A 27,359-nucleotide genomic window follows, 5' to 3' on the forward strand; every position below is an offset into this window, starting at 1 on the left:
ATACGCCCAGGCAAACAGTTAATAAAAGGCCAAAAAAAAAGGGGGGGGGATTGTAATGTGTTCAACTATAAAGGTTTTTAAAAGGTCAGATATTCACGTGGATTTAATAGGATAAAGATTAGAAAAGGCTCATATCTGCAGGTGAAAGGGTAGTTCTTCCAATCCTTCCTAAATCTTGACATCCCTCAGTGAGTGATTTCACCCCAAACTCATTTTCTCTGCACCATGCAGGGATTTCACTGTGCACACCATGCATCCTAGAGTTTCTTCAGGGTGTCATGCACCATCTGCCAAGTGTTTCATTTTTGATGGCCGTCTTACCTTTTCAAGAAGTCTGTGAATACTGAGGGTCTAGAGTTAAATCAAAATTTACTTTCTGTGTCTTAAATACCTTAACAAAGGGTAGAAATCTGCAGGTTCTGTTCATGGATTTGTCAGTAGTAAACTGTGGGACTTGGGCAAAGTCCCTTATCACACTGCAGTGTCACTGTCATAACTATTCGTCTTCTGTCCCTGTCTCCTGCTGAGCTCTAAATTTTTTGAAGTCCGGTACCTGTGGTAATTTTTATCTGCATCCCTAATTTGTAATTTGTGTCTGCAACCCAGCAGCAAATGGTATTTTGAATGGAAAAATGGTGCCAATAGCCAGTTCAGGTCTTATAGATTAAGTCTACCATTCTAAACTCAGTACTCTCTTTGATTTCCAACCTTTGTTTCTTCACTGTGGAATAAAACTGAGGACACATTTTTACTTTTATATCAGATTTATGAAAATGTTCAAAGAAGTCTATTATTAAGCAGATATAATTCCAAAAACCATTACAGAATGAAGGAACTCTTGGTTTCCTATGGGAAAAAAAAACATAAAAGAGAATTTTACTAAAAGAAATGTAAGTTATAAAGTTATATCACCAATAGGAACATATGCAACTTAAAAGGAAAGGCCACATACTATTTTAAAATCTTATCCTGCTGAGGTCAAGGGGAGAAACATCTAAGAGTCAGCCTTCATAGACTTATGGCCACTTCTAAGTGACCCTCAGAAAGGGTCTAAAAGAAAAAAAAGAAAAACCTTGGGAAAAGAGCAACATGCTCTGCACTGACCAGTAGAAAGGCATTACTTCAGTATTTTCTGTATATTATGCTACAGCTTGATTTCCCTTATCCAAAATACATGCTACCTGAAGTAGTTTGAATTTCAGATATTTTTGTATATTGGAATATCTGCATTATACTTACCAGTTTAGCATCCTTATTCCAAAAAACAAAAATTTGAAACGCTTCCATAAGCATTTCCTTTGAATATCATGTGGGCACTCACACAGTTTTGGATTTTAGAACATTTCAAAGTTCAAATTTTTGGATTAAAAATTCTCAACCTGTAGACCTAGAGTCCTTGACTAAAATGGACTTTCAGTACACTTTCCTCAACCTTCCCACACTCCCGACCATATACACATAACTGCCCAGAGACATTCATACAGCTTCCTTATTTTAATGTCCTGGGAAGAGGTAGAAACATCTTGTCGAAGTAACCCTTTCAGTGCTGGGCATCTGTGCTTTATCATCTGGCTGCTCAAATGAAAGTCAAACCTAAAAGAGAAAGGACAGTCCAGAGACCTGTTTTTCTGAAAAGATTATTGACCAAAAAGACTACAACAAATATAGCAAAGTAAGTTACAAAAACAAAAAGTACTTGTATCTGCAACAAATATAGTCATGTGGTTATCTAAGCATTGAATCACTCTCCTCAGGACTTTTTAAATCTGTGGTTGGATCTAATATCCATGAGGGACACAGGGCAGGAGGTGGGTGAAACTAAATGATTGTTTTATTGAGGCTGTTGGTCTTAACAGATTGGATCTGGCTCCCAGGCTTGTTCACTCTCCAAAGAACTTCAAAACTTTTTTGGAAAGAAGGGCATTATTGGAAGATAATCATGTCTGTATCTACTTTCTATGCTTCCAATTGCAATAGGCAAGCATTCGGGGAAGTAGAATGAAAATAGCATCCACTAGAGCCCTACCTGTGGAAAATTTCCTCCACATCACAGGAATGGGCATATTCTTGCAGATGTTCAACCAGTTTCATAATAAAAACAGCCTTTTGCGGGATGTCCCCAACAAACATTATCTGTTGATAAAGCACATTTCAAATCTCAAGATTGACTCTTGCCTGAAGAAAGACAGGAAACCCTAGTATTTCTGCTCCAGGCATATTTTGGAATTCATCTATTTTCCATACACTTCATTGTATTTTTTAGTAAATACATTTGAAGTTCAGTGAGTATATTTTTACTGATACTCTAAATAGTGCTGTATATGGTGCAGGTATTAACATCACACAGTCCCAGAGTTACAGTCGTAAATTTAGTAGAGAGTTAGAAAAAGGCAGAATGCAGTAAAGAGAAGGAATTGGGATTTTAGAAAGAAATATCTAAATGTGCATCCCCAACGTGGCGTTACTAACTGTGATTTAAGTTAATTGTCCGTTCTGATATGTAATAGACTCAGCTATATGGGGAATGGCAACAATTTCATACACAGGAGATATCTGAGTCTACACTAGTGCCTGAGCTAACTAAGGGTATGTAATACTCAGTCTATACAGGGTAATTATGTTAATAAAATCTCAATTTATGTACTTCACATAAAATTTTAATTAAAATTTAATAGCATTGACTGTAAGATATTTACACCCAAAGAGTTAACCATAAAAATCACAAAACAGAACAAAAGTAGAAATCTGGGAAAAGTCAATAAAAGGATGATAACATCATAATGGAGAATAAGAAGTTCTTATGAAGAAAAGAAATATTAAAGAAAACAATATTAATTTATTACATGGTAGACACAGAAATAATGAAGACGTGAAAATTATACAAAAGAAGGAGTAAGAGAAAAGCAGTAGCAATAGCTCTGTGTATAATCACAAACACATTCTTTAATGACACATTACAGCCAAATATAATGGTCATAAAGTGTATATTAATAATAAAATTCTATTTAGAACCACAGCTATCTTAGTTGAAGGAAGTAGGTAAGAGATAGGGTGGAGACAAGTGTCTCTGCAAATGTTTTGTGAAATTAAGGAAGTAGATAGTTATTTGTCCTCAGGAGAGCACTATGATATAGTTGGGATTTGTACAGCAGAATGTAGAGCTAGGCTTAATATGGGAGTTATAAATAACTAAATTGGAGTTTCTGACAATCATATGGAAAGGAGGAGTAAGGAAAGTGAAAGAAAAGAAAAACACAGAAATAAGCAAGATTGATGATGAGAAGCCAGGGGCTTACAAAGAGCTATATAGAGAGCCATGAATGTCATGTGGAAGGCTGGGACCAAAGGATATTAAAGAACAGTTCTGTCTAATGTTATAGTCTACTCTATGTACTCAGGCTGGAAATGTATTTTTTGTCTGATTGTCTTTTTTTTTTTTTTAATCACTGAAAAAAATATTGAGTCCTACATCAGTGCATGTTCAAGACAATATAGAACCAAACTTCTTCTGAAAGAAGATATCTCATAGTACAAATTATTTTAGAAAATTTAACTACTTGACCAGAGTCAGGGCCTTTGGGCCAGAAATGACCAAGACAATGCGAGTCCTCTCAGGAAACTGCCATACACTGTGGATAAAAGCATTCAAGTCATTTTTATTTAAACCTTGCTAAGAAAAGTAACTGGATTAAGTTATAAAATAAAAACATTTTAAATAATACCAGTTCTTTAATGTGTACTTCTTTCTGTCATGTGCAATATTTCACATATATTAATTTATTTAATCCTTAAAAAGTGATATTTATATTCATATATATTAGTGAGCAATTCAAGGAAAGCCCAGGGAGGAACTAGTGGAGCTAGTTTACAAAGTACTAAATGACTAGATCAGTCAAGAATAGCAAGATTCTTACTGCAAAGCATACATTTAGAATAATGCGTATGTATTCTGCTTTGTATACTTCATGCTTCTAGGTAAAATCCATTTTAATTTAGGGGCCCAAAGTGCCTCGCTTACTGTTCTACTTTTCTGAACCCTGCTCTTACCCTTCTGTGAATACTTGATGTCGGGCCCAATTGGTCCATTGAATGATTTCAACATGGCGGACCTTTTCTATGTAGAATCAGACTCTAATGTACTACAGCACAGATCGCCTTCCATTTAATTATCTGTTATCGCTCACAGTTCTAAAATATTTTGCAACAGAGTTCATTATTTACTAACTCAGTCAAAAGAAGTGCTTACTTGCTCTTTGCGGATAAAGGGAATTGTGTGTATAACTTGGAACAAAGCTTTAGTTTGTGTTCAAAAATCTTATCTAAAGTTCCACACACGTATCTGCCCTCTAGTGGGTGGTTGTGAGCTTTTGCATTGATAACCCCCACAAAGATGTTCTGTGTAGAAGAAACCTGTTACCTGATGTGGAAGAGTAGAGAGCAATAAAATCCTTTTCTATGTGGGCTTTCTTAATAGCATCATCCTCAAAATCTCCTGGAGTAGGTAACGATATATTTTCAGAGACCCGTACTGAAACTTTTTTTTAAGGAATTTCATGACAAACAATGGAATGCCAAAAAAACTTTCAGTCTTAATTTTGAGAAAGGTGGAGGAAGATGTTGTAGGAAGTCTTTCAGAGTTGTCTTGTAGAGAGAACGTGGCATTACTGAGTTAAAAAAAAAAAATTCACCACTACGTTAAACCAGGCTCGTGCTGAATGACTCTGATGTTTCAAGAGAACATGTAGCATACAGCACCCTCTCATGGGAAGTTTATATTTTAGATAATCAAAAGATTATATTCCTTGGTCCTACAACCAAGCTTTCTAATATTATTTAGTTACACAAAGGGCGTGACCGTTGTCTCTATGGTATAACAGACCTTAACAAATCAGTGAGATTTCTTTTCACATCTACCTTGTACCCCAGATTTTGTAGCAGCATCGTTATGCCTATGATGTCAACCTCAGCTCCCGTTCTTTTAGAAAGACTGTCAAACTCTTCATTGCAGATAATGAGAGCAAGACGTGTGCGACTTGACTTGTCCATTATTGGATAAATCTGTAGGAAATGCAGTTTGGATTAGTAGCCTTATTCTCTGTAACTTAATATTCACCTGCTAAGTTTATGACCGTTTTCCCTTTCTTAGACCTATCAGGATACGAAATCCCATCGACTATACATTGAAAATGCGGAACGGAATTGAGTGCTACTTGGAGAATAGGCATAGAAACTGCAAAGGCCCAGATGGCAGGTGAGCTACTGACTTCATTGTTCTTGATAGGTGAGATTTTGAAAAATGCACAAGCTCTAAAGCAAGAATGACTGAATTCTAAAACTGATTGCTCTAATTTTTTATTGTTTTTCTTTGGGCAGAATATTTAACAACCCCATGTCTCAGCTTCTAGATCTCTCTAAAATGGATTATTTTTAATGTTAAACATTATTTATTATCACGTACAAAATGCCTAGAATACTGCCCACTCTTAGTGAACATTCAGTAGCTGCCTTTGTTGATGTTATTTATCCAGGAATTGGATCTATTTAGGAACTCTTTCTATAAACCTGGGATTCTAGGATAAAGGAATTTTTGTGTGTGTGTGTAAAGGAAGCAGAAGTACAATTCTCCATTGAGAACAACTCTAATAAAAAGCCACTGCATTTCAAAATCGCCTCAAATATATCTTTCACCCCACTCTAACCTTGTGTTCTGAGCATGCCACCTCTGTTGACTTTTCTTTCCATATCCTTTTAGCTTCGTCTAGGGAGCAAAGCTTGACGCTTCTTCCTGAGCCTGAGGATGTAGGCATAGCAGGGTTGCCCCACACTGGCACTGCCTGAGGAGCTGCAAGAGTCAAAGAACATCATGAACATTGGCATCCCTCTTTGTTTCACTTTGTGTTTCTTACAGCCTCACCTAAGGATGAAATCACAAAAGTGGAAATGCATTCTTAGGAAAAAAATCCTGATCTTTCACCGCGAAGTAATTTCACTGCTAATGGAGTACATTTCCAGTCAGAGATTTCCAGGTGTGCAAAACAGGGCTCTCCTTTCATATTTCAGGATCAGTATTTTTACAAGTATTTCAGAAAAAAAAATGTAGAAAGAAAGCTTTTCAATGCCATGCATGAAAAAAAACGCTCAGAAAACAGTCAAATGTGTGAGATAAAATAATTAGAATATAAATGTATTTCAAAAGATTTGAACCACAGAATAAAATTTAATGAGAGGGGCCTTAATTAAATCTACTAAAAATCTTTAAGAAATATATTTATCTTTTTATTTATTTACTTAATAGACATGGTAGTAAGCACTAGGAATATTTTGTTAATGAACCTTTGTCCTGTCCTTCAGGATCTCTTCCTACTATGTATACATATGGAAGAAGGAGATAATTAAATATATGAACCAGAATGATAAATGCTAAAATCAAAGTGCACACTAGATGGATTTATAGCACTTAACATTGACTACACAGACATATGAGGAAATGTTTTCACAGAGTTTACGTGAGAAAATCCTTGAGGCTTTTATTTCATCACAAGTACAACACCATCCGACAATGTGATATACTTGTTAAAGAACTTAATGTAATCTTTGTTTCAAGATATAAATGAGTTTTCTAGATTTGTGGAGTATCTTTTAGAAACTATTATGTCAAGAAAATAATATTTAATTTTGAAAACAAGTTTGAGAAACTGCTATACAATTAGTTAGATAAATAAAGGCAGCATGAAGTGTGTTGACTTGGGGAAGAACTAATTGGAATGGATATATTGGAGAAAACTATAAAATAATAATTTGATAGAATAAATGTTTGGTTTCTTCAGAAAGAAGAATGAACACAACATAAAAAACTAAATAGAGGTATATGGGTTATGTTTCAGGTAATTTTTCTTAGTGAAAATGCAGTGTTTGTTTATATAGTGAGTGTCCCATGCTGTAAAACATTTAAGAAAACATTCATGAGTTAATCAACCTTAATAAATTCAATAGAGTAAAACCTGAACTTGGCAGAAAAAATTAGCATTTCTTGCCTCTAAATTGCTTTTAAATACAAGTTTCTTTTATTTTAAGAGGTCCCTTGATGAATAGGGGTTTTTAATAAAATAGAAGAAGAAATAGAAAGACAGTTCCAAATTTGAGGAAAAAAAGCATAAAACTTGGCCGTGGCTTGAATATTGGAGGTGCATGAGAGGAAAGGGGCCAAGATGAGTTTCAAGTTCCTGGTATGAACAACTGGTGATGGTGACACCAACAACCGAGTGACACAAAACTGGATGAGAAGCAGGGTGGGGAAGAATGGCATGTTCGGCTCTGATATTGGTTAGATAAGTTTGTCTCTGGGAGATGTGAGGGAATGTTCCAGTAGGCTTAAGTAATGAAGTTTGATACTTATTTGGGTAATCAGGATTTGAGATACAGGTTTCAAATTTTAATGTAAACATAGATAGTGAAGCTGTTTGGACAGTTGCTACAAAATCAGAATAAATTACAAAAAGAAAATTACATGATCACTCTGTGGAATTCTCCATAGCCCCTTTAACTGTGGTTCATCCTACAACATTAATGTCATGGAAGCCGGGGTTCAAATAATGCTCTTTCTTTAAAAACAGCATTAACTAGGAAGGAAGTACTAGTCGAGAATATTCTGTAGTAAGGTGATTTCCAGATGTTGGACCTAGAAAGAGAAGAAGAATATTGAAATAGTCACTTAGTACCTCTGAAAAACTTTACCCTAATGCTTACAACACTCCCCACTAAAGATTCCTCCCACAACCCTAACTGAATGACATTAAATAATGTTCAATATGTTCTTTAATTTAGAGAGTGGTGGGGGGTATAAAATGAAAGAGGCATTGTCAGAAAAATATTACATTTATCACACATAGATGAAAACATAAACTTGTCCCTTATCTGCTTAGACAGGGATAAGCCTCCCCCAACCCTTAGAAAACAAAACAAAACAAAACAAAAAGGCTTTTACTTTGAAAGAACATCTGCCTCTGAAGTGACTTTGGAAAGTACCACAGAGACCAGTGACTAGGAGTCCACCAGAACTCTCATCCTCACCATGTGGTAGGTCCAAGGGATCACCAGAATGGGCCAGCTCATTTCCTGTGCACTGTATTGGGCCCTAAGGGGGCCACAAATGGAGGCAGTCCAGGGCTCACAGCATGATCCCCAGCCTGATAACAGGCAAGTGGGTGATGTTACTCAAAAGAAAATGCAAGGAGGCAACTGGAGGAAAGAGCCAACTTGAAATCCTTACTTTTTCATAATCATTCAATGTATTCTCTGAGTATATTGCCACTTTTGAAATATAATTTATTCTTCTTGGAGGGCAAAATTTTGGAGATAAGTTATAAAACATATTTAATTACAGACCTTAAAACTTCATGTCAGACAACTATATAAGTACCTGGGTACACCCAGGACTCAAAAATATTAAATCAATCAATAAATATTGTGCCTCGCCAATAACAGTGGAACATACAGTGTGAAGCTTTTTAGATAGTTCTCATGACCTTCAGGAAATTAGCTACCACATACTCAAAACAGGAAATGAGCTTTAATCAGAAGAGGGCCACTGAGGATGAAGGAACAGAAACAAAGGAGAGTCAAGGGACATGCAATAGGGCCCTGCTACAGAAATATTGCCTGAAGGTGGAGATACGAAAGTTTTCTGCAACTTAACATGCATGACTAGTAAAGACATCACATGGTAGTCACAATGACAGAGCCTAGGTGAACTTGAGTGTGAGTCACTGACCCTTACCTGCTGAGAGTCGCAGTGTCCCTGCCAGGTGACTGTCTTCTTCACAAATGTATGTGACACAAATTTGGCATGCCGGAGCCCCTTTCAGAATAACAGAGTCAAGCAAAGCTCGGGCCTTATCCATAACTGTAGCATTTTTACATTTTACTATCTCTATCTCTTCCTGATTCAGCACCCTTTTCTCGAATAATTCACCCAGTAAGCCATTTATTGTACCTTCATCCAAAGAACGGATTAACAGCTTTCTCTTCTCCGTCAGGACCTTGTCTGTTTGGAGCACAAAGATTTCTCACATCATGAAAACAGCCTCATAGTCCTCTCATGTCATCAACAGAAAGCGACCTCATTTAGATTTCATCAGTGAAATGTTCCCCCCCTCACAGTTGCGTAATCCCTTTTTTTACTGTATCACTGTCCTTGTTTCCCTCAATAGTCCCCATACATGTGCATGGAGTAGCTTGAAGACTGAGTTTACCATTTCCACATTAGTCCCTGGAAAGCAGAGATCATCCTCTTATGTCACATGTTTATTTAACTCTGATTAATAAAGTAATGATTAATAAAGTAATAAAACAGAAATAGCCCATTTCATTTAGGAACCACTGCTGCTAGTACTCCTCCTGTGCCAATTCTGTACCCTCGGTCAGACTTTCAACAGGTAAGTAAGAGTTTAAGATTGCAAAATGACAGCAGGCTACTTCTAAAGCCACAGTTCCTTTCTGTACTTGCCTTTCTGTTTCTAAAGACTGCAAGCATCTTCTAGTTTCTTCTCTCATCCCTCTCCACCCTCTCCCTCACTTCTGCTCACCAAAAATTCCACAGATACTAATTGTGGCTTCCAGAAGAGCCAGCGCCTTCCAAAACTCTTTCTTCCCAGGGACCTATTCTTGGGACAGTAAAAGACTCACCCGGCCACGGCTTTTCTCTCCTACCCTTCTTGTGTGGTTGAAACTGAAAGCATGCTTCACCTTTCTTTTTACCTTCCTTTTACACCTTTTTGGCAAGGCATGTAAACATATTGGGAAACAACCACTGCACATGCATATGCATGTCTTTTTTTTTTTTTTTTCCCCAGCAGACAAAGAATCAGATTCTTGAGCTGTAGACTGCATCAGAGAGTGTATCTTTGGGAAAATTTCTTCACCAGCCCTTGGAACAGGTAAGGGTAGGAGGGGAATGGGGCTTGGAGAATAAGACAAGAATGACAAAGTATGTGTACAATTAAACTCACACAGTGAAGTTTCTCATTCATTAGAAAACTTGATGGAGAAAAGTCGCACAACCTTTAGAGAATTTGAACCACTGCTCTCTGGGCCCATTTCACAGTCTGGGAAAGTCGTGGGAAACCTATGTCCCTGTGAAGGAATTTTACTTTAAAAAATAAACGCATTTTTCACAAAAATTAAAGCTTTTCTTGTTTAAAGTCCTTCTTTTTCAGAGGGTTTTTTTTTTTTCTGATACAGAATTTTATTCTGCCACCCAGGCTGGAGTGCAGTGGCTTTAACGTGGCTCACAGCAGCCTTCACTCCCTGGACTCAGATGAACCTCTCAGCTCTGCCTCTCAAGTAGCTGGGAACACAGGCACATGCGACCATGGCTGGATAATATTTGTATCTTTCTAAAGACAGGGTCTCCCTATGTTTCGTAGGCTGTTTTTTATATCATGCACTCAAGCAATTCACCCACCTTGGCCTCCCAAAGTGCTGGGATTACAGGTGTGAGCCACCCACCCATCCTGGCTGGCTTTGTTTTGAGGGACATTGCATCATAGAGGCCCAGAGCATAGGCTCTGGACTCAGAATGTTGAACTTAGCATCTTAAGCTTCATTTTGTGGGCAAGAAATTGAACTTCCCTATGCATTGGTTGCTCTGTTTGTGAAATAATTTTAATAATAGTACATACCTACACAGTTTTGAGCATTGAAAGAAAATGTAAAAAATGCATGGAACCTTGCCTGACAAATGGTAAGCAGATAATGAGTGATATTACTATAATTAACACAAATATTTAATATTAGAAAAAAGTCAAAGATCATTATTTGCAGATTATCCAGCTAAATGTATCCTTTGTAGACTCCTCAAGCAGTGCATCTAGTCATTCACTTAACAAATATATAGCGACGATGTAGTTCTAGGAGCCAGCGGTTCAGTCATTATGGTCATTTCCTCCTTGCTTTCACATACAAGAGGGGAAGACAAACATGAAGCCTGGTATGTAGTATGCAACTGAAATATTCAGAATGTGCAAATCCTGGTGCGTAATATGTAACTGGAATATTCAGAATGTGCAAATATGGTAAGTGATGAGAAGAATAAGAAATTAATCGGAGAGATGGAAGACAAAATATTTTAGGAGTCATGAAAACTATAGAGAGAGTAGCCAGGGAAGGACACGAGAGGTCTCTGTCTTTGCAAGCACATGTTCAAATGATCACTCCAGAAATAAACTCAATGTGGCCAATTTATTTTATGAACCTCTTTGATGCAAGATAGACTAATAACAAAATGCAGACAGTAATTCACGTTTTTCAATTTCTTTAACAAAAATGTTCTTGTGTTATTACCTTTTTATCTTTGGAGAATAAGGACCCGAGGTTACAAAAACATCCACCTTTTAACATGTGGGCCACCAGCTTTACTTCCTGTGCTCTAGGCGAAGAGCTGAATTCTAGGGGAGACTGATTTAAGTAATAATAAAACTCTGATCTCCCACACAGCTGGCTCTGAGTCAATTACTCTTTCGCCGTTGCAGTTCCCCTGTCTTGATAAATCGGCTCTGTCTAAGCAGTGGACAAGGTGAACTCATTGTGCGGTAACAAATTCTTCATAGCAAACCAGGTAAGTTTGAGCTCATTTAAAAATGATAAGTGCGTATTGGAAGTTTCAAACAGAAAGAAGGCATATTCATTCCCCTATCCATTTTTTGAGATGGAGTTTCTCTCATGTTGTCCAGGCTGGAGTGCAATGGCACAATCTCGGCTCACTGCAACCTCCACCTCCCGGGTTCAAGCAATTCTGCTGCCTCGGCCTCCTGAGTAGCTGGGATTACAGGCATGAAACACCATGCCTGGCTAGTTTTTTTGTATTTTTAGTAGAGACAGGGTTTCACCATGTTGGCCAGGCTAGTCTCGAATGTCTGAACTCAGGTGATCCACCCACTATGCCCTCCCAAACTGCTGTGATTACAGGCGTGAGCCATTGCACCCGGCCCCATTCAGGAATATTTCATGATCATCAGTTCTTAAAACTTACTCTGCTTGTGTTGGGGATACCATTTTGGAAACATGTTCATACACTTTAAAGTATGCAGTCAAGTGGATAGATATGCAAATAAGTAAAATGAAACATAAGAATATAAATAATGAGATGCTTAAGAAAAGCATAAGTAAACTGTGTCTCAGGAGGAAGATAGCTCTCCAGAGAAGAGGGCATGGCACTGAATCTGGAAGGACTAGAAGGAATTTGTTCCTTGGACAACTGGGGACTGGTCTCCTGGCAGAGAGCAGTGTGGGAAGAAGCACAAAGGCTTGAGGGTGTCTGATGTAACCACAAAACTGGGAGAGCTGAGCTTTAGAAGGAATAGAAATGTGAAGCCAGGACTGAAGTGAGAGTGATCAGAGACAGGGCAAGTATTTGAAGATGTTTGCAGACAGGTAGAGTAATGGCAGAATTTGAGAGTCATGCCAAGCTGAGATCACTCCTCTCAACAGACTTTTGACCTAAAGCATATTTTGATGGCATTCTCTAAGTATCCCCTTCAATTATAATACAGCAATAACACAACTGTATTGATTGGTTTTAAATATTAAATGAGAGAAGGTGCATGAAATAGCTATCGTATGGTAAGTATTTTTCAGAGACTGTCATTATAGGTTATTTTTGTTATTACTATAATTACTGAATGAAAGCTGCAGTGATAATAAAAATGGAAGGAATGGATTAGAGGAAAAAACTCATCAGGACCACAGTTTTGGTTCCAGGTAAAGTGATGTAATGCTTAAACACATTATAGGATACAATTCCTCAGGAGTTTAAGGTAACAATAGCTGTCTACACTTGGTTGTTTATAATTATCAGACCGTGACTTGTTTATGACTAGTGGCTTTCAATTTCTCCTATCTATTACCTAATGATCCTTGATTCTGGAGCTTAAGTTAAGTGTTGTGAGGTGAGACATAAACCCCGGATAGAATTGTTCTATAGGGAGAATCAAAGCAATAAAGAAACTCAAAACAAGAAAATATGAGTGAAGTAAATACAGCAATTTTGTTATGAAGCTGAAATCATGCTTTACAGGGATTAATGGAGAAAATGAATACACATGTTTCAGAAGGTACAAAAACTCATCTGAAAGTTCAGATTTTTTTAAGAAAGGAAATAGGGTGCCACTGTATGTCCCTGAGCAAAGTTAATTACATTAATAGATCACTAGCAGGTAAGCAGAGAGAGTTAACTAACTGATCAACCTTCCTAATAACACTAATCTGCAGACAAACCTATGCCAAGTCAGTTTCATAAGAATTATCTGCAGATTTTCAAATGGCAATAAATGCCTGCAAAGTATTTAAGATTGAGTTATTCAGGGTAAGGAAGGGGGTAGTCATCAGACATTTTTATATGACTACATATTACTGTGGTATGTTATAAGGCTTAGAATCCACTGATCTAGTCCAATTTCTTCCTTTTCCTGTGAGGAGAATGAAGCCAAAGAAGCGGTATTACCTAATGGAATACTAACTGCCTAAGTAACTCATGACATTATCACTTAGGCTTTTTCAGCTTTGATATATAAGACAGGAGACCTGAAAGTTGTGTACAGAATGGATTTTAGAGTTAAGTCCTGGAGAGAGGGAGACCACTTAAAAACAACAACAACAATAACAAAACAAAACAGCTGTGATAGTAACCCATGAAATATCGGTTTAAAGTAGTCAGTACCAGGACCAAAGAGAAAGGGGGAGAAAAGGAATCACTTTAAACAGACCAAGAGTATAATTCACAATAAGAGATGGCAAAGAGATTAACAATTCAGAGGCTTTCAGGTCTGGTTCTGAGATGAATGTTTCTGATCTGGGCAATTAGTTTGAAATCAAGAGAAAGATTTCAGAGTGCATTTTGCAACTTCCAGAATTGTCTCACACAAATAATTTCCTCTAGCTTTCTTTACCCTTCCTATGATTACCAGAAGCTGAAAGAAAGGAATTAACTTCTTTCTGGCTAGAAGACATCTGGAAAACATATGATCTCCTTCAGTATCTCTAACACCGGGTTCGGTGATTCAAACTACACACAATCATTAAAAAAAGAATTCAGCATGCATGCTATCGGATCTCTTCCTTTCTTGTGTTTATTACACATCAATAAATCAAGTGTTTCCTAAGATTCTACTCCCAAGCTCCTAGTCAGAAAAGGAATCACCTGCCATAGGTAACAGCCTCTGTTCTTCCCTACAGCATTGAGAAGAGCTTCAGATGGAAAAATGAAAGTAAACTGTGTATTTTTTTATTGCAAAGGGCAGAAACATGTAATTACAGGTTGTGAAACTGCTGCTCAGAATTCCAGGCTCATTGACAGGAAGTGCCATGATGTCAGCAAGTTGGCATCCAAGTACTGGAATTTAGGTTCTTCCTGTGGGAAGAAAAAAAAAAAAATGACAAAACACTGTCCTGTGGGTTGACACTTCAGGCTGTTTCTTTTCCTTGTTTCCTGTGGCCCCCCTACTTCTCCTATCCATCTGTCTCTTCTCTTCCTGATATCTCGGTTTTTCTTTCTCTGATCACATAAAACCACAATGACTGAAGGAGTTTAATCTAAAAAGTCTCTGTTCATTTCCTCATAAGAATTAAACAAATAGTTCATATTTCCTGCTTAAACTGTGTTGATGAATCGTCACGATGTCTTCCCCTCTCTGTCTCCTTGTGGTCTTAACCTTTTATTGGAGATAGTGCTGCAAGAACCCTGTGGTCTATTCCCCGGCATGCTTTCCTTTACTACCTGAGATGGCCATAACATTTAATTTTTACTGAGGGTGGAAGCTCACCTTTTTGACATTCCCTGAATGAAAGCTGATTGTAGAAGGAGTCTCAGGCTGTAGTAGAATTAATGTGTGATTATACAAAAAAGATATGCCCAGAATAACAGTTAGTAAAAGGAGAAAGAAAAAGCCTTGATGGCCAAGTAGAAACAGCTCCGGTCTGCAGCGCCCACAGAGAGAAACACACAAGGTGAGACATTTTTGCATTTCAAACTGAGGTACCCAAGTCCTCTCACTAGGACTACCTAGGCAGTAAGTGCAACCCACAGAAAACAAGGAAAAGCAGAGTGGGGCGGCAGTTCATCCAGGAGCTACATGGGACAAAGGGACCTCCTTCCCTCAGGCAAGGGAAGCAGTGAGGGACTGTGCTACCCAACCGGGGTACTATGTTTTCCAGGATTTTTGCAATCCAGGGTTCAGGAGTTCCCCTCATGAGTGTACACCATCACGGCCTTGGGTCTCAACACAAAACTGGACAGACCCAAGGCTGCTGTTCTGGTCGGCAGCTGTTTGGGCAGGCACTGACTGAGCTGCAGGAGTTTTTACATAGTCCAGCAGCTCCCAGAACTCTAGTGAGGCAGAGTCCCATCCACTCCCATGGAAAGGGGGCTGAAGCCAGGGAGCAAAATGGCCTCGCTCAGCAGATCCACTCTCACAGAAGCCTGCAAGCTTAGATCCACTGGATTAGTATCCCCACTAGACAGCATAGAGCATGGAGTAGGCCAAAGATGACTGAGTTCCACAGGGGAGGGGCGACTGCCATTGCTGTAGCTCTAGTCAGTGGTTTTCCCCTACCAGTGCTAAGGATGCTGGTTAGATTGGACTGGTCAGCAGTCTTTACAGCACAGCACAACCACTGGAGCAGATCATGACCAGACTGCTTTTTTAGGTGGGAACAGGATCCATCCCTCCTCCCTGGGCAAGGCACCCTTGCAGGAATTCCAGAAAACCCAGCCAGGAGTTTACAGACAGAGTTCTCATTTCCCTGGGAAAGAGCACCTGTTGGGAAGGGTGGCTGTGGTCTCAGGTTCAGCCAACTTAATCTTTCCTGCCTGCTGGCTCTGAAGATTCCCAGAGATCCAGACAAGGGGGATTCCCCAGCACAGTGCTCCAGCTCTGCTAAGGGATAGCTAGACTGCTTCCTTAAGTGGGTTCCTGATCTCTTTCCTGCTGAGGGGGTGAGTCCTTTCAATAGGGGTCACCAGACACTTCATGCATGTGAGTTCCGACTGGCATCAGGTCAGTGCCCCTGTGGGATGAAGATTCCAGAAGAAGGAGCAAGCAGCATCCTTTGCTTTTCTGCAACCTCCATTGGTTATACCCAAGTGAACAGTATCTGGAGTGGACCCCCAGGGAACTGAAACAGACCTGCAGAAGAGGGGCCTGACTGTTACAATAAAAACAAAAATCAGAAAGCAATAATAATAACAGCATCAACAAAAAAGACCCTACAAATATCCCATCAAAAGGTCAACAGCTTCAAAGATTAAAGGTAGATAAATCCGCAAAGATGAAAAACCATCGCAAACCCACTGAGAATTCCAAAAGATGGAATGCCTTTTCTCCTCAAATGATTGCAACACTTCTCCAGCAAGAGCATAGAACAGGGCTGAAGCTGAGATGGATGAACTGACAGAAGTAGGTATCAGAAAGTGGGTAATGACAAACTTTGCTGAGCTAAAGAATTATGTTCTAACCCAATGCAAAGAAGCTAAAAACCATGATAAAAGATTACAGGAACTGTTAATTAGAATAACCAGTTTAGAAAGGAATACAAATGATCTGATGCAGCTGAGAAACACAGCATGAGAGCTTCATGATGCAAACACAAGTGTTAATAGCTGAATCAAAGAGAAAGAAGAAAGACTATCACAGCTTGAACACTCTTGCTGAAATAAGGCAAGCAACAAGATTAGAGGGGAAAAAAAGCAATGAACAATACCTTCCAGAACCATGGGACTATATAAAAAGACCAAATCTATGGCTGATTGAAGTACCTGAAATAGATGGGGAGAATGGAACGAAGTTGAAAAACACACTTCAGGATATCATCCAGGAGAACATCCCCAACCTAGCAAGACAGACCAACATTTAAATTCAGGAATTTTGGAAAACCACAGTAAGATACTCCACAAGAAGATCAATCCCAAGACACAAATCATCAGATTCTCCAAGGTTGAAATGAAGGGGAAAAATGTTAAGGGCATCCAGAGAGAGAGGCCAGGTCACCTACAGAGGGAAGCCCATCAGACTAGCAGTGGACTTCTCAGCAGAAACCCTACAAGCCAGAAAAGACTGGGGACTGATATTCAACATTCATAAAGAAAATAATTTCCAACCCAGATTTCATATCTGGCCAAACTAAGCTTCATAAGTGAAGGAGAAATAAAATTCTTTTCTGACAAGCAAATGCTGAGGGATTTTGTCACCACCAGGCTTGCCTTGCAAGAGATCCTGAAGGACGTACTAGGCATGGAAAGGAAAATCTGTTAGCAGTCACTACAAAAACCCACTAAAATACACAGGTCAATGACAGTATGAAGCAACTACATTAACAAGTCTGCAAAATTAACCAGCCAACATCATGATGACAGGATCAAATTCACACATACCAATATTAACCTTAAAAGTAAATGTGCTAAATGCCCCAATTAAAAGACACAGAATGGCAAGTTGGATAAACAGACAGAACCCATCAGTATGCTGTGTTCAAGAGACATGGTTGGTGGGAATGTAAATTATTTATACCATTGTGGAAGAGTGTGTGGCGATTCATCAAAGATTTAGAACTGAAAATACCATTTGACACAGAAATACCATTACTGGGTATATACACAGAGGAGTATAAATCATTCTATTATAAAGATACATTACATGCATGCATATGCTCATTGCAGAACTATTCACAATAGCAAGGACATGAAATCAACCCAAATGTCCATCAATGATAGGCTGGATAGAGAAAATGTGGCACATATGCACAATGGAATACTCTGCAGCCATAAAAAAGGATGAGATCATGTCCTTTGCAGGGACGAGGATGAAGCTAGAAGCTATTGTCCTCAGCACACTAATGCAGGAACAGAAAACCAAACACTGCATGTTCTCACTTATAAGTGATAGCTGAACAATGAGAACACATGGACACAGGGAAGGGAACAATATGCACTGGGGCCAGAGAAGAAGATGGGGGATGGAGGAGAGCATTAGGGAAAAGAGCTAATGAATGCTTGACCTAATAAATAAGTGATGGGTTGTTCTGTGCAAGAAACCATCTGAGCACACATTTACCTATGTAACAAACCTGCACATCCTGCACATGTATTCCAGAACTTAAAAAAAATAATAAAATAAAATGGCATTATGATGTTCAGCATTGAAGGATTTCAAGAGGTCAGAAATTCGCCTTCACTTTTAATGAGTTTGGGATTAGAAAGGCTCATGATTGAAACTGAATCTGTAGTTCTCCCAGTTCTTCAGAATCTTCACATCACTGAGTAACTGATTTAACCCCAAACTATTTTCCCCTGAACAATGCAGGTGCATAATTTTGCATTCAGTGCACTGTAGTGTTTCTTCAGAGTGTCATGCTCTATCTGCTATTGCTTTTATGTTTGTTGACTATTATACATTCTTAAAGAGACTGAAATCTTAGGCATCTAGGGTTGAATCAAAATTTACTTTGTATTTCTCAACACTCTTAGCAAATATTAGATATGTGTAGATTCTCTTCATGGATTTGTCAGTAGTAGACTCTGGGATTTGGAAAAATGTCCCTTTTCACATCATGCTTTCACTATCATAACTGTCTTTCTTCTCCCCACCTCTCCTGCTGAGTTCTAAATTCTTCAAAGTTACATGCTTACTATAATTTATATCTGTATTCCTAAAGCAGAAAGCCCTGAAAATGGTTTTCTGAAGGAGAAAATGGGGCTATTAGCCAGTTCCGGTCTTATGAATCAAGCCTAAGGACTCTAAATCCATTACCTCCTCTAAGTTTCTTCTTTTGTCTTTTTTTTTTTTTCCTGTGTGATAAAAAAAATAAAAATTCTTTCATTTTTATATCAGACTTAACAGAAGGCTTACAGAACTGTGCGTTTTGGAACAGATATGCCTCAAAATTAGGTGCATAAAGAGAATTCTTGGCTTCCTGTGGGGAAAACAAATAAAGCAAACATTCTAAAAAGTTCCACAAAAAGGTATGCAAGTTATAGTGTCATACCACCAATGGGACTATACACATTCTGAAGAGGAAACAGCCCATGCTGTGTCTAAGTATTCCTCTGCTGAAATGAGAAACACCTATAAGTGAGCATTTGTGATCTTATTACCACCTCAGAAATCAACATCAACTGACCCTTAAAAGGAGTGGTTTAAGTAACGAACTTTGAGAGAAGAGCAGTGTACTCTGCACTGACCAGAAGGAAGGTGTTCTTTCAGTATCCCCTGTTTATTATACTATGGGTAGAGTATCTCTTTTTCAAAATGCTGGGAACACAAAATGTTTTGGATTTCAGATTTTTCTGAATTTTGGAATATCTACATTGTAATTTCTAGTTGAGCATTCCTAATCCCAAAACCTAAACTCTGAAATACTTCAATAAGCATTTCCTTTGAATATCATGTCAACACCCAAAAAGTTTTTGATTTTGTTCAACAAAATACTAGCAAACTGAATAACAGCAGCGCATCAAAAAGTTAATTCACCACAGTTCTGTGCACTTCATTCCCATAATGCAAGATTGATTCAACATACACAAGTCAATAAATGTGATTCACCAAATAAGCAGGATTTCAAATAAAAAAGCAGACCCAGAAAAGCTGTTGAAAACATTCAAAATCCCTTTATGATAGAAAACCCTCAACAAATTAGGCAACAAAGGGAACAGACCCCAAAATAATAAGAGTCATCTATGACAAACTCATAGCCAAACATCTCAAGGCATTCCGTTTGAAAACCAGCACAAGACAAGGATGCCCTCTCTCAACACAACTATTCCACATAATCCTGGAATTCCTAGCCAGAGTGATCAGACAACAGAAGGAAATAGAAGGTATCCAAATAGGAAAAGAAGAAGTCAAACTGTCATCCCATGTACAAAATTCAGTAACACTTCTGTACACCAAAACCGTTGAAGCTGAGAGCCAAATTAGGAACTCATCTCAATTGCAAATGCCAAAAAATAAAAATAAAACACCTAGGACTACATCTAAAAGATCTCTACAAGGAGAACTACAAAACACTAAAATCAGATATGACACAAACAAATGGGAAAATATTCAATGCTCATGGAGTAAAAGAATCAATACCATTAAAATGACATACTGCCTAAGGCAATCCACAGATTCAGTGTTATTCCTATCAAATGATCAATGCCACTTTTCACAGAGTGAAAAATTAAACCAATTCTAAAATTCATATGGAACAAGTGAAGAGCCTGAATAGCCAAAGCAACCCTGAGCAACAAAAACAAAACTGGAGGCATCCCTTTACCTAACTTCAAACTGTACTATAAGGCCACAGTAACAAAAACAGTGTGGTCCTGGTACAAAAACAGACACATAGACCAATAGACAAAAATGAAAAAGTTAGAAATAAAACTGTATGCCATCTGTTCTTTGACAAAGTGGACAAAAAATAAGCAATGAGGAATTGATTCTCTATTCAATAAATGGTGCTGAGACAGAATAAGAGAAAATATTTACAAACAATGTGTCCAACAAAGGTCCCATGTCCAGAACCCGTAAGTAACTAAAACAACTCAGCAGGAAAAAATAAATAACCCTATTAAAAAGCAGGCAAAAGATATGAACAGACAATTCTCAAAAGAAGACATACAAATAGCAAAAAATATATGGAAAAATGCTCAACATCACTAATCATCAGAGAAAAACGAAACAAAAGCACAATAAGATACCATCTCACACCAATTAGAATGACTGTTAATAAAATTTCAAAAGTATATCAATTTGGTCATCATGTATAATAATTTTTATATGTTGCTGGATTGAATTTTTTAGAATTTTTGATAATTTTTATGTATGAATTTATTAGATACTTTTTTAAAATTTCTGGGATTAATGTGTAGCAGGTGGAGGTTTGTTACTTAGACAAACGTGTGCCATGGTGGTTTGCTGCACAGATCAAACTATCACCTAGCTATTAAGCCAAGCATGCATTAGATATTTTTCCTAATGCTCTCCCTCCCTTCAAATCCCCCTGTCAGGACCCAGTGTGTGGTGTTCTCCTCCATGTGTTCATGTGTTCTTATTGTTCAGCTCCCACATAAAAGTGAGGCTTGCAATCTTTAGTTTTTTGTTTCTGTGCCAGTTTTCTGAGGATAATTGCTGCCAGGTAATTCATGTCTCTGCAAATGACATGATCTCATCCTTTTTTATGGTTGCATAGTATTAGATGGTGTATATGTACTGCAGTTTTTTTTAATCCAGTTTACCATTGGTGGGCATTTGGGTTGATTCCATGTCTTTGCTGTTGTGAAGTTCTGATATCAAGGCAATATCAGTCTCACAGAATAAATTGAGATGTGTTTTCTCCTTTTTTTGTGAAAATAAAAGTCAAAAATAACAGATGCTGGCAATGCTGTGAAGAAAAATCAATGCCTATGCAATATTGGTGGAAACCTGAATTAGTTCAGCATTGTGGGAAGTAGATTGGAGACTTTCATACCCAAAGGAATATAAATCATTCTATTGCAAAAATACATGGTAGAGTATCTTCATTGCAGCAATATTCACAATACCAAAGACGTGGAATCAACCCAAAATGCCCATCAGTGATAGATAGGATAAAGAAAAGGTAGTACATACACATCATGGAATACTGTGCTGCTACATCATGGAATACCATGCTGGAATACTATGCAGTCATAAAAAGAAATGAGATCATGTCCTTCACAGGAACACGGATGGAGGTGGAAGTCATTATCGTCAGCAAACTAATTCAGGAACAAAAAACCAAACACCTCATGTTCTCACTTGAAGTGGGAACTGAGCAATGAGGACACATTTACACAGCAAAGAGAACAACACACATGGGGCCTGTGAGGGTGTCAGGGGAAGGCAGGGCATCGGGAGGAATAACTAATGGATGCTGGGCTTAATACCTAGATGATTGGTTAATCTGTGCAGCAAACCACCATGACAAACATTTACCTATGAACAAACCTTCACATCCTACACAAGTGCACGAGAACTTAAAATAATTTGAAGGGAAAAAAAAAAACCCTCAGACTAACAGAGGAGGAATAAATACTTCCAAACTCATTCTACAAGGACAGCATTACTCTGATACCAAAACCAGACAAAGGCACATAAAAAAAAAAGAAAAAGAAAAAGAAAATATCGGCCAACATGATTGATGAATATTGCTGCAAATATCCATAACAAAACACTAGTAAGCCAAATTCAACAACACATTAAAAAGATCATTCATCATGACCAAGCAAGATTTATCCAAGGTATGCAAGAATTGTTCAACATATGTAAATCAATTAATGTGATACATTGTATCAACAGAAGAAAGGTCAAAAAACATAAAATCATTTTAACTGATGCTGAAAAAGCATTTAATAAAATTCAACATTCCTTCCTCATGAAAATCCTCAAAAAAAAAAAAAAAAACAAAAACAGGAACTGAAAGAAGATACTTCAACTTGTACAGACAACAGCTAGTATTATACAGAGTGGAGAAAAACTAAAAGTCTCTCCTCTAAGATCAGGATGTCCACTTTCAACACTGTTGTCCGACATACTGTTGGAAGTCCTAGGCAGAGCAATTAGACAAGATAAAGAAATAAAGTGCATCTAGATTCAAAAGGAAGAAGTCAAATTATCCTTGTTTGCAGATTATGTGATTTTATATCTGAAAAATCCTAAAGACTCCACCAAAAAACTCTTAGACCTGATACACTAATTCAGAAACATTGCAAGATACAAAAATTAATGTACAAAATTTAGTAGCATTTCTATATGCCAATGGTAAGCAATCTGAAAAAGAAATCAAGAAAATAATTCCATATATAATAGCTACAAGTTCAACACCATCCAGCAATGTGATGTGCTTGTTAAAGAAATTAATGTAATCTTTGTATCAAGATAGAAATGAGTTTTCTAGATCTGTGGAGTATCTTTTAGAAACTATTAAGTCAAGAAAATATTATGCAATTTTGAAAACAAGCTTGAGAAACTTATACAATCAGATAAATAAAGGCAGCATGAAGTGTGTTGACACAGAAGAACTAATCAGAATGGATATATCGGAGAAAACTACAAAATAATAATTTGGTTGAAGAAATGTTTGGTTTCATAAAGAAGAATGAAAACAATATAAAAAAACTAAGTAGAAGTATATGGGTTATTTTTGAGGTAATTTTTTTTTGTGTGTGAAAATACAGTATTTGGTTATATAGTGAGTATCCTGTGCTGGAAAACATTTAAGAAAACATTCGTCTTTGGGAGGCTTGGGTGGGAGGATCACGAAGTCAGGAGATTGAGACCATCCTGGTTAAGACAGTGAAGCCCTGTCTCTACTAAAAATATTTTTTAAAAAATTAGCCGGGGATGGTGGCGAGCGCCAGTAGTCCAAGTTACTCGAGAGACTGAGGCAGGAGAATCACTTGAACCCGGGAGACAGAGCTTGCAGTGAGCCGAAATTGTGTCACTGCACTCCAGCCTGGGTGACAGAGTGAGACTCCGTCTAAAAATAAAAAAAAAGAAAAGAAGACATTCATGAGTTAATCAACCTTAATAAATGAAATAGAAGTTTCAACCTTAATAAATGAAATAATGGAATAGAAGTTGAAAGAGAGATACAGTTCCAAATTTGAGAAAAGAATGCGTAAAACTTGGCTTCGGCTTGAATATTGGAGGTGTTTGAGAGGAAAGGGACCAAAATGAGTTTCAAGTTACTGGTTTGAACAACTAGTGATGGTGACACCAACAACCTAGTTACACAAAACTGGAAGAGAAGCAAGGTGTGGAAGAATGGCACGTTCAGCTCTAAAATTGTTTAGATGATCGTGTCTCTGGGACATATGAGGGAATATTTCAGGAGCCTTAAATAATAAAGTATGGTACTTATTTGGTGTTCAGGATTTGAGATAAAGATTCGGAATTTTTAATATAAACATAGATAGTGAAGTTGTGAGTACAATTTCTACAAAAGCAGAATAGATTACAAAAAGAAAATTATATGATCACTTTACGGGAATTCTCCATAGCCCCTTTAACTGTGGTTCATCCTACAGCATTAATGTCATGGAAGATGGGGTTCAAATAATGCTCTTTCTTTAAAAACAGCATTACCTAGGAAGGAAGGCAGTACTACTTGAGAGTCTTGTGTAGTAAGGTGATTTCCAGATGTCGGACCTAGAAAAAGAAGGACACTGAAATAGTCACTAATCATCTCTGGAAAACTTTACCATAATGCTTACAACATTCCCGACTAAAGATGCATCCCAGAACTCTGGCTGAATGACATTAAATAATGTTCAAGATGTTCTTTAATTTAGTGAGTGGTGGGGGTTATAAAATGAAAGAGACATTGTCAGAAAAATACGATATTTATTACACATAGATGAAAACATAAACTTCTCCCATGTCTGCTTAGACAGGTATAAGCCTCCCCTAACCGAAAAAAGGCTTTTGCTTTCAAAGAACATCTCCCTCTGAAATGGCTTTAGGAAGTGTCACAGAGACCAGTGACTAGGAGTCCACCAGAACTCTCATCCTCACCATGTGGTAAGTCCAAGGGATCACAAGAATGGTCCAACTCATTTCCTGTGCACTGCATCAGGCCCTAAGGGGGCTGCAGGTGGAGGCAGTCCAGACCTCACAGCATGATCTGCAGCCTGGTAACAGGCAAGTGGGTGATCTCACTCAAAAGAAAATGCAAGGAGGCAACTGGAGGAAAGAGTCAACTTGAAATCCTTACTTTTCTATAATTATTCAATGTATTCTCTGAGTGTATCACCATTTCTGAAATATAATTTCTTCTTCTCAGAGGGCAAAATTTTGGAGAGAAGTTATTAAACCTATTTAATTACAGACCTTAAAGCTTCATGTCAGACAACTGCATATGAGCCTAGCACCTTGGACTCAAAAATACTAAATCAATCAATAAATATTGTGCCTTGCCAGGAACAGTGGAACATATAGCACAAAGCTTTTTAGATAGTTCTCATGACCTTCTACAAATGAACGCCCACATACTCAGAACTGGAAATGAGCTTTAATCAGAAGAAGGCCACTGAGGATAAAGGAACAGAAACAAAGGAGAGTCAAAGGACATGCATTAGGGGCCCAGCTACAGAAATATGGCACTGAAGCCAGAGATAAGAAAGTTTTCTGCAACTTAACATGACTAGTAAAGACATCACATGGTAGGCACAATAATAGACCCTACATGAACTTGCGTGTGAGTCACTGCCCCTTACCTGCTGAGAGTCCCAGCGTCCCTGCCAGGTGACTGTCTTCTTCACAAATGTATGTGATGCAAATATGGCATGCCGGAGCCCCTTTCCGAATAACATAGTCAAGCAGAGCTCGGGCCTTATCCATGACCGGAGCATTTTCACATTTTACTTTCTCCATTTCTTCCTGGTTCAGCACCCTTGTCTCTAATAATTCATCCAGTAAGCCATTTATTGTGCCTTCACCCATGGAACGGATTAACAGCTTTCTCTTCTCCTTCAGGACCTTGTCTGTTTGGAGCACAAGGATTTCTCACATCATAAAGACAGCCTTATATTCCTCTCATGTAATCAACAGAAAGTGACCTCACTTAGATTTCATCAGTGAAATGTCCCCCTCCTCGAAGTTGGGTAATCCATCTTCTTACTGTATCGCTGCCCTACTTGTTTCCCTCAATAGTCTCCATACATGTGCATGGAGTGGCCTGAAGACTGAATTTACCATTTACATTAGTCCCTGGAAAGCAGAGATCATCCTCTTGTGTCTCGTGTTTATTTAACTCTGATTAATAAAGTAATGAAACAGAAATAGCCCATTTCATTTAGGAATCACTGCTGCTAGTACTCCTCCTGTGCCAATTCTGTACCCTCTGTGAGACTTTCAACATGTAAGTAAGAGTTTAATTAAGATTGCAAAATGACAGCAGGCTTCCCCTAAAGCCTCGGTTCCTTTCTGGGCTTGCTTTTCCTTTCTAAAGACTGCAAGTGTCTTCTACTTTCTTCTCTCCTCACTCTCCACCCTCTCCCTCATTTCTGTTCACCTAAACTTTCCCAGATACTAATTTTGGCTTTCAGAAAATCCAGCACCTTCCAAAATTCTTTCTTCCCAGGGACCTCTTCTTAGAACAGTGAAAGACTCACCGGCCATGGCTTTTCTCTCCTACCCTTCTTGTGTGGGCTGAAACTGAAAGCATGCTTCACCTGCCTTTTTGGCAGAGTGTGTACACTATTGAGAAATAACCACTGCACATGCATATGCATGTCTTTTTTTTTTTTGCCAGCAAAAAAAAGAATCAGATTCCTGAACTGTAGACTGCATCAGAGAGTGTATCCTTGTGGAATTTTCTTCACCAACCCTTGGAACAGGTCAGGGTAGGAGGGGAATGTGGCTTGGAGAATAAGACAAGAATGACAAAGTATGTGTACAATTAAACTCACACAGTGAAGAGTTTCTCATTCATTAGAAAACTTGATGGAGAAAAGTAACACAGCCTTTAGAGAATTTGAACCACTTCTGTCCCGGGCCCAAGTCACAGGTCTGGGGAAGGTCATAGGAAATGTATGTTCCTGTGAAGCAATTTTGCTTTAAGAGAAATGTATGAACCTGTGAAGTAATTTTGCTTTAAGAAATGAACATATTTTTTACCATAATTAAAGTTTTTCTTATTTAATGTCCTTCCTTTTCAGAGGGCTTCCCCCCCCACCCCCGGCCGATACAGGATTTTTACTCTGTCACCCATACTGGAGTGCAGTGGCGCTGGCATGGATCACAGCAGTCTCCACCTCCCAGACTCAGATGATCCCCTTAGCTCTGCCTCTCAAGTAGCTGGGAACACAGACACGTGCCACCATGGCTGGATCATATTTGTATCTTTCTAAAGACAGGGTCTTCCTTTGTTTCCTAGGCTAGTTTTTATATCATGCACTCAAGCGATTCACCCACCTTGGCCTCCCAAAGTGCTGGGATTACAGTTGTGAGCCACCCACCCATCCTGGCTGGCTTTCTTTTGAGGGACATTGCACCATAGAGGCTCAGAGCATAGGCTCTGGACTCAGAATGTTGAACTTAGCATTTTAAACTTCATTTTGTGGGTAAGAAATTGAACTCCCCTATGCATTGGTTCCTCTGTCTGTAAAATAATTTTATTAACAGTATGTACCTACGCAGTTTTGAGCATTAAGTGAGAGAAAGTGTAAAAACTGCACGGAACATTGCCTGGCAAATGGTAAGCAGATAATGAGTGATATTACTATAATTAATACAAATATTTTGCATTAGAAAAAATCAAGGATAATGATTTGCTGATTATCCAGCTAAGTTTACCTTTTGTTAGACTCC

General features: G+C 38.2%; 1 protein-coding gene across 12 annotated transcripts; it reads right to left on the reverse strand.

Annotated features, from left to right (window-relative positions):
• Positions 1-745: 745 nt before the first annotated feature.
• Positions 746-26,314, reverse strand: LOC100426497 (putative caspase recruitment domain-containing protein 17P). 12 transcript variants are annotated; one of them, XM_077964921.1, is made up of 10 exons: positions 26,108-26,247; positions 25,265-25,531; positions 24,135-24,197; positions 8,993-9,043; positions 8,777-8,857; positions 7,508-7,678; positions 5,700-5,842; positions 4,915-5,058; positions 2,027-2,133; positions 746-1,593 (listed from the first exon to the last, which is right to left on the reverse strand). In XM_077964921.1, the coding sequence occupies exons 1-6, from the start codon at positions 26,166-26,168 to the stop codon at positions 7,620-7,622; spliced, it is 582 nt and encodes a 193-aa protein (XP_077821047.1). In that variant the 5' UTR covers positions 26,169-26,247; the 3' UTR covers positions 746-1,593; positions 2,027-2,133; positions 4,915-5,058; positions 5,700-5,842; positions 7,508-7,619. The 12 variants fall into 12 exon arrangements, with proteins under 12 accessions (XP_077821047.1, XP_077821043.1, XP_077821045.1 ...); XM_077964917.1 differs by adding an exon at positions 4,418-4,664 and having other exon boundaries at positions 8,777-9,043; XM_077964919.1 differs by having other exon boundaries at positions 8,777-9,043; positions 26,162-26,314.
• Between the last annotated feature and the right edge of the window lie 1,045 nt (positions 26,315-27,359).

Source organism: Macaca mulatta, chromosome 14 (genome assembly GCF_049350105.2).
Source record: "Macaca mulatta isolate MMU2019108-1 chromosome 14, T2T-MMU8v2.0, whole genome shotgun sequence".
NCBI lineage: Eukaryota > Metazoa > Chordata > Mammalia > Primates > Cercopithecidae > Macaca > Macaca mulatta.